At 51.4% G+C, this 14748-nt stretch overlaps 1 protein-coding gene across 3 annotated transcripts; it reads right to left on the bottom strand.

Moving 5' to 3' along the window:
* Positions 1 to 2182: 2182 nt before the first annotated feature.
* THAP4 (THAP domain containing 4) lies at positions 2183 to 14561 on the bottom strand. Of its 3 annotated transcripts, XM_065747794.1 has the most exons (6): positions 14361 to 14561; positions 13073 to 14229; positions 5104 to 5263; positions 3657 to 3766; positions 3010 to 3113; positions 2183 to 2313 (listed from the first exon to the last, which is right to left on the bottom strand). In XM_065747794.1, exons 1-6 carry the CDS (start codon positions 14435 to 14437, stop codon positions 2194 to 2196), a joined length of 1728 nt encoding a protein of 575 aa, XP_065603866.1. In that variant the 5' UTR covers positions 14438 to 14561; the 3' UTR covers positions 2183 to 2193. The 3 variants fall into 3 exon arrangements, with proteins under 3 accessions (XP_065603866.1, XP_065603868.1, XP_065603867.1); XM_065747796.1 differs by lacking the exons at positions 13073 to 14229; positions 14361 to 14561 and adding an exon at positions 9975 to 10139; XM_065747795.1 differs by lacking the exons at positions 13073 to 14229; positions 14361 to 14561 and adding an exon at positions 7033 to 7315.
* Positions 14562 to 14748: the final 187 nt, after the last annotated feature.

Below are 14748 nucleotides of genomic sequence, written 5' to 3'. Positions count from 1 at the left end.
GGCGATACGAGCAGCCTCCTGCAAACGGCGGCCCTGGGGAGCGCAGAGAAAGGCAGCTGGGCCGGGGGGAGCCGCGATGGTACCCAGCGCTGCCCCGCTGAGCTCAGGAGGGCTCTTGGCAGAGCAGCACGGCCCCGCTCCAGCAGCAGCTCTGAGTTTCTGCGTGTCCGGGCTTTGTAACCCAGCCTGACCCCGCGGGCAGCCGAGGCACAGGGGAGCGGGCGAGACCTTTCCTGGCCCCCTTCCCACCTGCCCAGCAGCAGCACGGCTGCACACGCTTTCCTGACCCGCTTGGGCAGCCTCCAGACCAGCGTTCCCGTGCCTGCCTCGGGCTGAGCTGTGGGAGCAGCAGCTGCCCCAGGGTACAGAGGGTCTGCGTGGACACCCGCGATGCCCACAGAGCCAGGGACCCTTCGTCCGTAGCCACGTGTGGCTGTGCTCCCCCCCCCCCCACCGCCAGCCCTTCTTTCTGCCCATCCCTTCTCTGCTCACTCACCTCGGGGCTTGCTGCCACAGGCGATGCTCACGGGGCTGCAGCAGGAGCGGGGCTCAGTGGTGGGGGCTCGTCCCGAGGTGCCCCCCCCCAGCAGAGCCCGGTGCTTCTCACCTGCACAGAGCCAGCGGGGATAAGGGGCACAGCAGCACCCCGGGGACACGGGGCTGGGACTGCACGCCGTCCTGATGCAAAAAAAAGGAGCAACTGGATCCCAGTGCTGCTGCTGCTCGCAGTGCAGGTTATCTCAAAGCCCTTGAAAAGAAGGAGCCTCATTAGTGAAGCAAATGTGCGCCGGGCAGGAGCCCAAGAGGCGGCCGATACAGCACAGCCTCGATGGGCTTTAGGAGCAATAGGATGAGGTGGGGATGGAGGAGGGATGGAGCGTGGCACCCAGAGCCCCAACGCACCCACAGCACCAACCTCCAGGCCAAAGGATGCACAATCCCACGCAGGGTCAGCTGTGGGTGTGAGTGCCCTGTGCCCAGCTGCCTGCAGGGCAGGGGCAGGGAGGGGGCCTGGCTGCAGGACCTGCATAGCCACCCCCGATATTCAGAGCTGTTTTTGTTTCCTCACTCAACCTCCATCCATTATATATGGCCAGAATATATCAGTGGAGCTCGGTTACACGAGAGAAATTCAATCGAGGGGTTGGAAAAAAAAACATCAAGCAGCAGGAGATCAAAGCCTCTAAACGGTAACCACCTGGTGAGGATCCATTACAGAGCTGCCCCCCAGCAGGACAGCACTGCCAGGGCACTGCTGCCACCAGCCCTGGCACAGCATGGAGCTGGGGGGCTCGGGACACCTCCTGCAGGGCACAGAGGGACCAAAGAGGGATAGGAGTGAGCTTGAGCACCTTGGAGCCCACCAGGACCCCTCCAATCACACACCCTTTGACTTGGGCTCGTAAGGAAGCTGCAGGTGCACACCAGACATGCAGAATGGGAGCAGCCATCAGAAAGGTGTTGTTAACCCCAGGCCTTCCACAGAGATCCCATTTAAGTCCCCACTACTCCAAGTTTCCTTTGCTGCTCACTGACTCAAAGTCTTCACCTGTACTCTCGCAGCATTCTGCACTGAAGCCAGAGGTCCCAGCCTCTGGGCCTGCCCCATAGGAACAGGATTCCTGTATTCCCAACAGCCCTTCAAGTCCGTGGAGGATTGGGGCTTAGAACCATAGAGCAGCTTAGGTTGGAAGGGATGTGGAAGATCACTCAGTTCTGCTCGCTCTTGGTCCTGCTCCTGTGTGAATACGTGAGCTGAGTTTCATGAGGCAGGAGCTGGAGTTCTCACAGTTGATCCCTGTAATGCAAATCCATTCCTAATCCTGCTGCTTCTGTGAATCCACAGCCCTTTCCACCCCTCAAATGTACTGGCAAACATCGGTCTTTTCCAACCTTAACAATTCCAAGAGTCAAAAAGGCCCCACCTGCAGAACAGAAGGCCTCGAACACCACTCCTCCATCACACCCAAAGACACGGCCATAAAAATAAAAGCTTTTTATTATTATTATTTTTTTTTTATATATACCATTACAGGAACATCTGCTAACATTCTCACCAGCGCAGGCAGCTCCATACAGCCCGGGCTGAGTGCAGGTACCTGGCTCCACCACGCATCCCCGAGCTGCTGCCGCTCCCAGGGCACGTCACCCACAGCTCCTCACCCCGGGCAGGGAGGCCTGGCCCTCCTGGCATCAAGGTGTCACCTTCTTGTAGGTGATGTGGAGGTGCTGTGTCATGGGCTGCGTAGTGGTTGCCATGGAGACCGTTTGTTCTAGCTTCCCGTCGGAATTGAGACGGAATTTTCTGGTAATCTGAGTAAGGGGATAAGAAAAGAAATGTATCATAAATCAGGCAAATGGCATTCACTGTGAATACATGTCCCTACTCCAAAGCAGCTCCTTTTCACATCAACAGCCAAAAACCAACAGCCTTTCCAAAGAGCCACAGTCACTGTCAGGGTGATCCACCCAGCAGTGCCAAGGGAAGGCCAGCAGGAAGACACCGGGGTTGTTCCTGCTGCTCCAGAATTTCAGCTTGTCTTGAAGACACAGAAAGGAAAGAAGTTTTTCTCAAATATGCTCATTTATCTTGGAAGGGACGTGTGATCAGGCAGGGCAGAGTGGCAGGGGTGTGTATCTGCAGAGTGGGCTGACCCACGGCTGCCTCTGTCAAGAGAAGCCCTCCCCCACGGGCTCAGTGCTGCTGTTCAGACAAGGCTTTCCTATCTTCTTCCCTAAGAAGCTGCTGCCACTGCTGGAGGCAGGGTTGGGGCTGCTGCTCTGACTCAGCAGGGCAGCTCTTATCTCAGCGATCCCTTTTCACCTTGTCATCTATGAAATGGCTTCTGAAAACTCTTCCCTTTGAAGATAAGCAAGGATGCTGTGCAGTATTTCCAAGAGCACCCGAGGGCAGTCTGTAATTAAAGCGTGTTAATCAACCCGCCCTCTCAAACAGACACCCCCTGGGCTAACATTATGATGTGAATTGCTGACCGAGTGAGAGCTCACCTGCTCTACATGGGGCTTCTTGGCAAAGGAGATCCTGGCTATGGAGTGAGAAGCTATAGACAGCTCTTGACCATTCACCTCCCCTTCCTCCACCTCCACGAGACCTAACGAGAAGCAAAGTCATAAATACAAGGCAACAATTAACAGTGTGTCACAATTATTAGGCTACGCAGATGAAGAACATTTTTACTTGACCTAGCACATATCAACAACTGCAAATCCATGCAACCTCAGAAACATAACGCTGCTTGGAAGACCCAGCCAGACTTACTCTCACACCGTGGGCTGAGTATCACATTGCAACTGGCAATTTTCCATTCAGCACCTGCTCTGTGGTTTTAGATCCAAATTTAAGCATCAGCTGGGTTTGAAATTTCTTCACTTACAGCAGTGTGCGTGTAGTTCAGTCTCTCACATGGTCCCCTGAGTGCACAGTGAGGCACTACATCCAAGCAGTGGGAAATTCTCCCAGCTTAGGAGCTCACGGGAAGAGTGGGAATGATGCAACTGGTCTGTTCACGTTCCCCCCTCCTCTCTGCACAAAAAGACTTGGATGCCACAAAGGCAACAAGACTGCCACTGGCCACTTGTAACAGGCCACCCCTGTGGCTCAGACTGAGGCTCCTGGCACAGCCTCCTGGCAGTACCTGTGTTCTGGGCGCTGATGAAGGCCACCTTGTTAGTGTCAGGTTTGAGGCGGATGAATCCACATTCTCGGTGCATTGGTTTCCTGGTGTCTGGGTGGAAGGCATTGAATCTGAGGGGAGATCAGAATACCAAAGCTGCCACGCTGCTGCACTGAAAACACAGGGCTCAGCCTGCTTTCACCTCAGAGGAATCTGCATTTCATTTAAGCACACGAGCTGCCTGCAGTGTTTGTAGAGTAAGAGTCTGACAATGGTTCACAATCAGAAGTAAGTGTGTAAAGACAGCTCCTTCACACACACATAGCTAGGCCCCAAATAAGTGGAAGCTGACATTTAAGTTCAGGCTTCAGATTTTCTCCATGAGCTAGCTCAGAAACTCCCTTGGGTTACAGTACACCCCACTGATGCTGAAGCCACACTCCACCCCAAGACCTTCCCTCTCTCTCCCCAACACCTAGCCTTGCACCATCACCTTTATTTAGCTTTTAAATCTGGTCGTCTTTTCCTTCCTTGTACATTACTTGCTGCAGGCAGTAACACTGCACACTTATTTCTTCCCCACCTCAAAAAGAAGAGCAACATAAATCAGCTGAGATGCCTATTTATTCTCCACGATGCCTCACAACTGCAAGCTTGGTCATCGACACCACGGGTGTTATTTATGTCTTATTACACACGATCATAAATTACATTAGCACTCCTCAATCTACACAGGGGATTGAATTAAACAGCAGCTTAAACTCACTGACAGCAAGTTAGGACCCTGCATAATGCAGCAGACTGCTCCACTGGTGTATTACGGCTCGTACATCCTACACTCATCTCTCTCTTTTCACATCATTTGTCTTTGTGCTTCTGTCTCCTCGCCCTCCTGTGAGAAGGAGGCAGAGGCAACCTCAGAGTGGTTGTGTGGTTGTAAGTGGCAGCTTGGCAAAGCAGAGTGATAGCAGTTCTAGGGTAACACTATTACCTGAGGATTCATTTCTAATTAAACAGCTACTGCCCTCAACAGGAACAGTGTCTTCTCTGGCCAGAGGGACAGCACATCTTCTGTCTAATACATGCAGCTGGAGCACACCATGTTAATGTGGAAGGATTGCTGACCTTTCAAAGACAGGTACATCACAGTGACCCTGCACTGGTACGTGTCAACGACAGAGCTGTGAACTCACTTCTGAAAAGCCCTGTGGTACTGTTAGGCTGGTGACTCGTCACAGGCTGCAAGCAAGCAGCTCTGGGCACGTCACAACAGCACACCCATTTCTCAGCAGTTTTAAAGGGAAACAAACAAATCAGGCCACCCAGCCACATGTCATTACACCGTCTCGTTTGGTAAATGAAAACTTGTTTACTTGGAACTGGAATAGAACTATGAACAAATCTCCCTGCAGCCACACCTGCTGTGATCCAAATGTGGCTGCCAACGCAGCCAAACCTCCAGACTTACGAGAAGTTGAGCATGGGCTGTCCCACGTGAGAGATGTGCACTTCTTCCAGGTACTGGAATGGCTTCATGGTGGGGAAGGTGCCGTCGCCCGGCGGGTCTGAGAGCCAGGTGCCCAGCATCCAGGAGAGGGGCTCCATCACAGGGTTCAGCTGTGGGGTCTCTGTGGAAAGAGGAAAGGAAGAAGAGGGAAGATTGGTGGACCTGCCCTGTGGCTCAGCAGAGGGAGAACATGAAACACCTTGGAGATGCATCAGGAACGCTTTCCTCCGCCTCCACGGGGCAGAGGGAGATGGGGCATACAGCACAGACATGGCAAGCAGGTCTGCTCTCAGGGCTGCCCTTAGCCTTACCTGTAGAGCATTCCTGCAGGCACTGAATTTCTGACCCCTCTCTTTAGTGCTGATAGAGAAGGGAAAGCCCCCTCCCACCTCCGGGCGGGGACGGAGCAGCGTGAGATCTCAGGATAAAGAAGGACGTGTGATAACTGATATCAGTGACACATCTCCAGCTCTCTGCCCTGATTTTTCTCAAGCACCGAGTCAGCACTGCTCCTGTTTGTTTTGGAGACCAGGGAAATGAGTCCTCACTACAGAGGAAAATCAGGCTGTGTGAATATTCAGGATCAAAGTTTACTTGATTTTTTGTTGCTGTTGTTGTTGTTGTTGTTTTTCTTCTGCCTATTTTTTTTTTTAAGAGATTAATGAGTTGTACAAAAAAAGGCAATGAGAGCTCAGAAATCACTCTGTTCAGGTGCTGGATGAAGACCAGGGAGCACACAAGTTAAAGCATAAAGCAGAGGAGAAAGCTACTCCCTCTGGTCCTTGCATTTATTGAGAAGCAGCCAAGGTCTGCTTCACAAAGTTGAGAGGCTCCTGTTTTAATGAAGCATTTTAGAAGAGCTTTGATAAGCAGCAGTTTTCTCATTGCAGAGGGTATAAGCTGAAATAATAAAAAAGGGAGCAAATGAGACAGGCATTTGAAAGTCATGCTAACAACGTCGTGGATCAGTTCCTAAGATGTAAGCATGGAAAGTGATCCAGCACCCACATGATCTCAGGAAAGACCTCTACAAATAGAGATGAGGGGGTCCACTGAAAAATCCGGGTTAGTTATGTGATGCAGATGAGTAAGACTGAAGCACTTGGAGCAGGGCCTCCTCCCACTCGTGTGCTGACTGGCAGGTAGCAGCAGGCTGAGTCTTCCACACCAAGTGATATCATCATCCAGATGTAAGCTACCTGTCTGGCTGCTCTAAAAGGAGAAATGTTGCCCCAAAAAGGCAATGCCGTGGGTAAAAAGCTGTTTGCTCAGTCCAAACCTGAAGTGGTCTGCAAATAAAGCAGCACAGGAAAACGTGAGATGTCACTACGAAACAGGGTGTTAAAAATATACAGCATCAGAGCAGCCCCCTGCAAAGAGCACCCCATGGGTCTGGGCACACACCACTGCTCACCAAGGGGGTCACTGCAGCCTGCAAATATCCCACAGTGCTTCAGGGCATTTCCCTTCCACCTGTACTGTCAGCAGCCCAAGTGACAGCACGTTATTTTCCAGTGCAGAGCAGTGATTACTGATCACCAAGGGCCAAATTTACTACTGCAAGAAAGTGTACTTCGAGACTGTTTGTTTACAACCACTTTCCTCTTTCGATGTGAGTGTGGGTTATGTGAGAGCACAGAGAGCATCACTGCTGTGTCCAGCCAGCGTTTGCCATCCACTTGCTAACTGCAGACACTGCTTTCTTTCTGAGCTTGCTTCAGGCCTAGAAACTCCACGCGGTGATAAGTGAAGCTCAGGGAAGGCTGGCAGCCTGCAGCTGGGCTGCTGCTGCCCTCTCCTGGGCCAGGAGCTGGCAGCAGAGCTGAGCACCAGGACACATCCCACCACTGGAGCACTCGGTAATAGGGCCCTTCCGTTTCTCTGGCTTACCTTGCAGCACTTCAGGAGACAGCATCCAAGTGACAGATGGAAGAAATGGCTTTAGCAAAGACTCAGTTATAAACAGACACTGCACACTGCTGCTTCTTACCCTTGGCATCAGCCTCTGGCTGCTGGGCTCGGTCCTTTTAGCATCTATGATGGCCCCTGTGCCAGGGCCTGAGCTGAAAACGGGGGGAAAGCAACAGCAGGAGAAAGGCTGATGGAGTGCATCAGAAAATTAAGGTGTTTTGAAAAGAAATTTGCTTCTTCTGACATAATTGAGGTAAGTATAAGTCACTATCGTAGCATCAAGTAGACAGAAGAAAGAGGAAAACTGCTTTGCTTTGTTTGAAACATGCATGTTTGTAGATGCAGTCGCTCTAAAGAGGAATTGTGCTGAAGAAAGAGCATGCATGTTCTGTTCTGAAGATTTAAACTCAGAGCTCACTCTTAGAAACACTTCTTAAGCCAAAGGAGTACACACAGTGCCTGAGAGTATCAAGAAATACAAACCACATCTGAGAGCATGCAGTGCAAGAGATGCTGGCCACTGTTTCACACAGAATCACAGCATCACTAAGGTTGGAAAAGACCTCTCAGACCCTCAAGTCCAACCCACCCCAACGTGCCCACTGACCACGTCCTTCAGTGCCACATCTCCACGGCTCAGGAACCTCTCCAGAGTCAGGGACTCACCCATCTCCCTGGGCAGCTGTGCAGAGCAGTCTTAAAAGCTTCAGACCCAGCTGTGGTACTTGCAGGGCTGACCAAATGGACCTTGGCTTTCTTGCACACGTGTACACTTTGCTTTTTGCATAGTAACAACTGAACTCACACTAGAGGCAGAAGCACTCTGCACTACCAGGTTATAGATTTTCATGAAGCTGCTTCCAACATCTGTAAGACCTCTGCCCCCCTGTGAAACCCAACTGAAGTCAGTCACCACATCCAAAAGCTGTGAACACAGTTTAGGAGATAGAAACAAAGGCCTGCAAGGAATGTGATCACCTAGATCTTGTTTCTCCAGGAGAGCACACTTCCCTCTGACTGCCATGCCCAGCTCCTGGGGACACAGTGCTGTCTCACCCTCTGAACTCACAGACCTTTCCCCTTTCCAGGGGTACAGATGTCAAATCCCTTCTTGCATGGTAACCAAGTCAACCTGCTGCCCACACTCTGCAGCAAGGGATGATGTGGTCTCCTGCCACGAGATAACCAGAATGAGCAATCCCCTGGGCCATGGCTACGTGGGCTTCAGCCAGTGAGCCCTGGCACACAGAGCTGCACTAGCACAAAGCCCTGCATGGTTTTATGAGCAGTGTGAGCAGCCAGTCAGCTGCTAACCACACAGCCACCCCACCTCACCCAGGCTGGGGAGAGCTTGCTGCACAAAACTGAAGGAGAAGAAAAGACTATCTCAGGCAGCACCTTCCATCCACAATGAGCTGGGTGTGCAGCCAGCAGCCTCCTGCAGCCCTTCCTTTGCCTGAGTCACTCACTGGACTTGAATCAGCAGCAGCAACATGCTGGTAATTAAGAGCAGCCTCGTTCTGTGTGCTTTTTGCATGTTTAATTACAGAAGGCAGCTTTATCCCCTACTGTCCCTCCCCACCTTGCACTTTGCTGAGGCTCTCCCCCAGCAAGAGCAAAGCACCCCTAGTACTGATGCACTCCAGCACTGCTCTGGGGGGGTGATTACATTCACAAACACTCATCTTATGCCCTGCATTAGTAATTAATTTCATAACCAAGCCCCCATGTGTTACTGCCTGCTTCTAACCTCTGTGATGAAACACTCCAGTGTCTGCAGCCACTTCTCCTGCAGCACAAGGCACAGAGAAAACGTTTTTCAAATGACACACGATGATGAGAAACCCAAACAGCCTAAGGAGAGCTTACCTCAACGTGTCTTACTCACTTTCAAGTTTTCCTTAGTGAGCATTTTCCTTGTTTCCTAGTCACAAGCTATTGTATTTGTGCTTTTTTTTTTGGTGTGAGTCACTGCCTACTGACTTCAGAAATAAATGCTTAACACACATATGCTGTACAGGGAATGAAAAACTAGAGAAGAAAACAGACCACTCCACTGAAATAGGACACAGAAAGAGCAGCAAAGCAACAAGTCTTATTTCTCCCTTCCAAGCTCCTTCCTCCCCACGGGGACAGCAAAAGGACTCACTTCTGATTGACTCAGTCCTGAAAACAGAATTTCTACAATGAGAAGTCTACCCCAGTCAGATGCAGGCTGGAAAGCCTCATCCAGCCTCTCTCATGATGCCTTCTGCCACAGATTCAGCCCCACTCTTAACCTATGTGCACACATTCCTGCTCCTTATCTCCCTCTTTGCTTACTTTATCTCCCTCACTGTGTGTAACCACACTTTATAGACCAGTATTCTGTACTGGCTGTTCCCATCTATTTCTCCTGGTAGTCAAGGCAGAGAAGTTGCAATCAGCACTTGCCAATTCAGACTAAACTTATTTTTCTTATTCTCACACACCCCAAATCTCTTCCCACTGACACTGAGGAATTAGGTCTGCTACAGTGAACAAAACCCACTGCCATCTCGGTGGAAAATGCTACAGCTGTAGAGGCATCAGGACTCCAGCTGTGTATGAAATCAGATGTTTAATGTTTGAGTCCAACCCCAATGCACCCCAGCTATGCTTCATTCACACCAAGGAAGTTTTAGAAACAACTGCACTGCTGTGAAGTTTTGTACACATACTGAAAAACAAATCAAAACTGGAAGGAAGTATTTCCTGTGGATTTTTAGCAAAGTTCTTATCGTTCTCCACGTGCACCCATTTTGCAAACTCTCCTGCCTTTAATATGACCTTCATGAAAGGAAACACGGAGTTTGGAACAGGCTGCACAGCAGCTTAGAACTCTGTGTTTTAAAAGCTCTACCTCTGTTAAATACATACACTTGAATCACATTGAATCCTACCTGCATCTGCTGCAGTGCTGGCCATGGCGGGCTGAGTTATTTTCCTATTGCTTGGTCTAGATCTCTAAGCACCTTTGCTCACCAGATCGTGTTTTGCACTTAGTTGATAAGATGGCTATAAAGGATGTGATCTCATCATGAGGTAAGAAAGCTATCCCAGTGCCTGCTGGGAGATGTAGTTTCAAAAAAGGGATCAAACTCCAGAACATCAGGGAGACATGATCTTGTGAAAGCAGTATCACCTTCCTGGCTCCAGGAATGGATGCAGCTGGCAAAGCTGACAAGAGCTGGGTAGATGACACGAGTGCCTAACAGGAGCACTGCACAGAGCAGCCTCCCTTGGCCCTGCACTCCAACCTCTTACCAGGACACCAGGTCTGTAGTTCTTTGCTTGTTCTGTCTCTCCCTAATTTCTCTTGACACATCCTCTTGTTCTTTGGAGCACCTGACCTTGCTCTGCCTGGTGCACTGTGCCTAGCCACGCTCTGTTTCTCAGCCATTGATCCATAGGCATCAGAGGTGGCCCATGAAGCAGAAGAAAACATTTTCCTATCAAAAAAGCAAGCAAATTCAAAGTTTAGTGTGGGAAGCATCCCTAGAGAAGTTGTGCAGGAAACAGCCCTGGGCTCCCTCGCCATGAAAAGCTAGGGAACACCATGCTCCTGCACCATGATGGCTCAGGCACCCTGCAAGCCAAATTCAGCCAGGCTGAGGCACCAACCCCCAAGCATGGCTGGCAGGGGCTGCGTGTGCAGCACTCTGCACAACTCCACTCTTCTAATTGGCCTGCTGTGCCACTTGGGTACAGCCAACAGCAATCTCCTTGTGCAGTGGTGCTGGGAAACATCAGAAAGCCTTAAAAACCTCAACAAATCCACAGACCAGGCCCTGTGGTAAGTGCAGGTGGTTCAGAGCACAGCTCTGCCTGGTGGCTTGGGAGAGCAGCTCAATGTCAGGCAGCAGCAGCAGGGCTGTAGGGATGGAAGCAGCAGCAACCTGCAGAGTCAGCCCTGTTGCCTTTCCACTCCCATCCTTAAGCCTTTAGGGAAAAAGAAAAAATGCAGGCTCAGGTTTATGGCTGTTAACAGCACCTCACTGATGCATCCTATGATTTAAGACAGCTGAAACGCAGCTACTAATAAAGGCTGTAATTATTATGAAGCTAATACTTGTTACCTCAGTTTTTATGAATATCAAAAAGCACCCTTCAACGCAGCATTGCATCACAGTACAATTCAGTGTCTGCACATCAAGTGGACTCTGCCCAGCAGCACTCAGCTGCGCTTAATCAGGTATTTGGGCTGCCATAAACTAGGACTACGAGCACAAGAAAAACAAGGCAAAGCACAAGAGCACCAAGATTAAACTAAAGCAAAAGCCTGCCAGCCACCAGCAAACCCTTAGAAAAGTCACCAGCAGAACGGTTCCACAAGAGCTTGTTATCATCACTGAAATGATTGATTTTCTCCTATCAGCCTGTCTGGTGAGAGACAGCAGAATAGATAACATGATGATCACTTCATTAAGAAATTGACATTTCATCTTAGAAAACTGAGTACGTAATCCTCACATCCTACACAAACACATCTACCTCGAGAAAGACAGCAAAATCCTACTGCTCCCTAGGAAAATAAACCATGGCTCAGGATGCTCCTCCTGCAGTGAGCATCTCGCTGTAGCCACTCCAAAAAGGCTAGACACCTTTTTATCTGTGTGTGTGTATTTATGAACGATACTTACAGGATCCTGAAACTGTAGCCAGTTATTTTCTGTTGTCTGACAACAAAACTGCACAAGAATATAGACTGGAATACATAATTACAGAGAGCATGCTGACTTCCCACGCTGGGGAAAAGAAGATGTCAGCCTTTCCCCAAAGCGTGAGTTTTGCACACGGGAAAATGAAAAACACGTGGAGAAAGTAACAGTGGGTATCAGCCTCTGAGTCTTTCACTAGGGTTTATTTTCTTGCACTTAAGCAAGGAAACAGGCTGTGCTGTAAAGGCCTGCAGAACGCATCTCCCTGTGCTGGTATCACATTTCTAACCATGCCTAACACCACGCAGCTTCTGAAGGTGAGAAGAAAGCTCACAAGGGATGCAGAGGGAAGGATGAGCGTTTCCAATACACCCAGCCAGCCACGAGGGGCTGCTCCTTCAGGAAGACCCTGAGTCACACACCTCTCACAATGTAACCCCATGTTTTCTCAGCAGCCATGCAAACTCCAAATGTCAATTCAATCCTTCAAAGCTTTACTCTGGAATTACACCTTGCAACTAGAGACACTGTGCAAGTTCTGTCAGTGTGCAAAAGATATACATTAATCACTCTTCTTGACCTCCTGACACCTCTTGTACCTGTGTTTTTAGGCTACTGTGTCCCTCAGTGAGTTTCCCTGTGCGTTTAGGTGTCTCAAATTCATTCTTACAGCTAGAGAAGTAATTCCCCACCTCTTGGCCCACTTATTACCTGACTTCTGAGGATGGAAATGAGTGAACTGAACCCAGCACTTCAGTCAAAAAGAACGTCCCCGACATGGTGACAACACCATCATGTTTGATGCCTCAGAACTTACATGTAAGTACTGAGTGGAGCACATGAAGCCCGATCTCAGAAGCACTTCCGCATCATTAGAGAAGACTACAACAGCCTCCCAGGTACTGCTGCCCGTATATAATTTCTGTACATAGACTGCAACACAACAAACGAACAAACCAAAAGAATCCACAATGAACAAGTTAAAGAAAAACCTCAAAGGAGTTGTCTTCCACACCAAGATCTAGCTTCTTGCCCCACTACCCCGGAAAACCACACCAAAACAACACTTTGAGGCAGCAGAGCTCAGAGAGTGCAGAAGTAACTTTGAGTGAACAGTCAACAGTGATGGGGAAAAACAATAGGCTTCAGGGACCCAAAAACCAAAATAACTCTCCTAGCTGCATCTCTTGGCACAGTACAAGCTACTCCTTCTCTTTCTAAAAACGCACCCTTCTCCTGTCTTTAACCTGCTCCATCTGTATTACACCTAACTCAAACAGCCTCTGTTTGCTAAGAAAGGGTGAATCCTGCCTGAACGCAAAGACCCCGGGAATACTGACCACAGTCCTGGGACAGCAGGCTGTTCAAGTAAGGGATACTGATCCTCTTCAGCTCGTCCAACTTCTCCTTCAGCTTCCTGACTTGGCTGTCTGAGCGGCTGATCCTCTGCCTCAACAGTTTCAACTCCCCGTTCTTCTTCTCTACCTGCTCACGCAAGCAGCACACCTGGCTTTTGCTTTGCCTGGAGGAGAAACAGTACGAGTGGAGGGAGTCGATGAGCTTGCAGGCCCCCGAGGCCGACATGATGACCTCGTTGATGGACATGGGGTTGGCATCCGTGTCGCCCTTCTGTCCCACCACGGCCTCGGCTGCAGGCTGAGGGGTCAGGTCTGCTGGGGATGCCGACAAACCCTGGGAAGGTTTCTGAGGGGTCGCAGTGAGGGAGGAAGTAGGGGAGTCTTCCACTACAGTCTTATCGTGTCCCATGAGATTGCTACTGCAGCTCGGTTCCACGTCTCTCTTTGGCCTTTTCCTTTCTAGCTGCTCTTTTGGGAAAGACGGCCTCTCTCTGGTGTGCTTGGAGGAAAAGCTGTAGGAGTGAAGGGAGCCGATGAACTTGCAAGCACCAGAGGCAGGAGGAGTGAAATCATCCACCGAAATGCCGCTCCTGTCCGCCACCCAGCTCCCCGTCCAGGCGCCTTTCGGACAGTCCTCCACAGAAGATCTGTCAGACTTTTTCTGAGCTCCGGGCTTTGCCACCAAGCTATCGCCGAACGTCCTTCTCCGGGGGCCTTCCAGCTGGCCACGGAGATGCTCTTCCTCCTCAGACATCGTCCCGATCTCCGCTTGCAGAGTCACCTCCTCCATCTCATCCGTCCCTTGCATCACCATAAGGTCCTGCTCAGGAGATGGGGTCCTCTGGGCTACCTCACAGCCTCCTTCCCTCGGGCCCTCCCCATCCTGCAGCGGGACCTGGCTGGCTATTTTCCTTCTGCTCCTGACATAATCCAGGTTGTCGCGCTTTTTCTCCGCGAGCTGGAAGATGGTGGGGACGGCGGTGGGCTTCAGCAGCCGGTGCTGGTCCTCCAGCCGCCGCGAGAAGCTGTCCTTGGTGAAGTGCTCGCTGCACAGGAACGAGTACTTGGTGGGGGTCCAGTTGTCCCTCTGAACAGCCTTCAGCCACTGAATCAGGCGCTTGGAATCCTTCAGAGGGAACCTACCCACGGAGGAGATTAAATGAGCACGGGAGCGGGGTGAGGCCGCAACCCAGGCCCCGAGCCGCCCGGAGGGGCTGAGGGGAGGCCTCGCTGTCAGCCCCCGGCCCGGCACCTGCGGGGCCGCACTCACCTGTGGAAGGAGACGGCGCCGCGCAGCGCCTTGCCCTGCCGGTTGGAGCAGTTGGCGGCGGCGCAGCAGATCACCATCTCCGGCCGCGGCCGGGCCCGCCCCAGCCCCCCCGCCGGCCCGGCCCGGCCCGGCCCGGCCGCCAGCCGTACAGCAAGATGGCGGAGCCAGGTCACCCCGCCGCCCCTCCGCCCTGGGGAAGGGGTTTCTGTACGGCGCTGCCGTCAACCGTCATGGCGGCCGCCGTGTGGCCGCCGCCATTTTGGCCGAGGGGCCGCCGCCGCGCGGCGCGGCCGCCGAGGGAGGGCGGCTCCCCGCCCCGCTCGCTTGCCTCTTCCTCGCTGCCGGCCGTCCGCCTCCCGACGAGCGGCTCGGGCCGCCGCCGCCGGCT

The sequence above is a fragment of the Cyrtonyx montezumae genome, unplaced genomic scaffold, assembly GCF_038088225.1.
Source record: "Cyrtonyx montezumae isolate F1298 unplaced genomic scaffold, pur_monq_1.0 scaffold_5, whole genome shotgun sequence".
Lineage (NCBI taxonomy): Eukaryota > Metazoa > Chordata > Aves > Galliformes > Odontophoridae > Cyrtonyx > Cyrtonyx montezumae.
Note: the sequence above shows the minus strand (reverse complement) of the source record. Positions and strands in the feature narration are given on the sequence as shown.

Excerpts from the sequence above, each read along its gene's own strand:
- THAP4 (XM_065747794.1), bottom strand. The coding sequence starts at position 14,437 with ATGGTGATCTGCTGCGCCGCCGCCAACTGCTCCAACCGGCAGGGCAAG. Across the intron at positions 14,230-14,360 it reads GGCGCCGTCTCCTTCCACAG|GTTCCCTCTGAAGGATTCCA; the intron begins GTGAGTGCGGCC and ends CTCCGTGGGTAG. Across the intron at positions 3,767-5,103 it reads CAGCCCATGCTCAACTTCTC|ATTCAATGCCTTCCACCCAG; the intron begins GTAAGTCTGGAG and ends ATCTCCCCTCAG.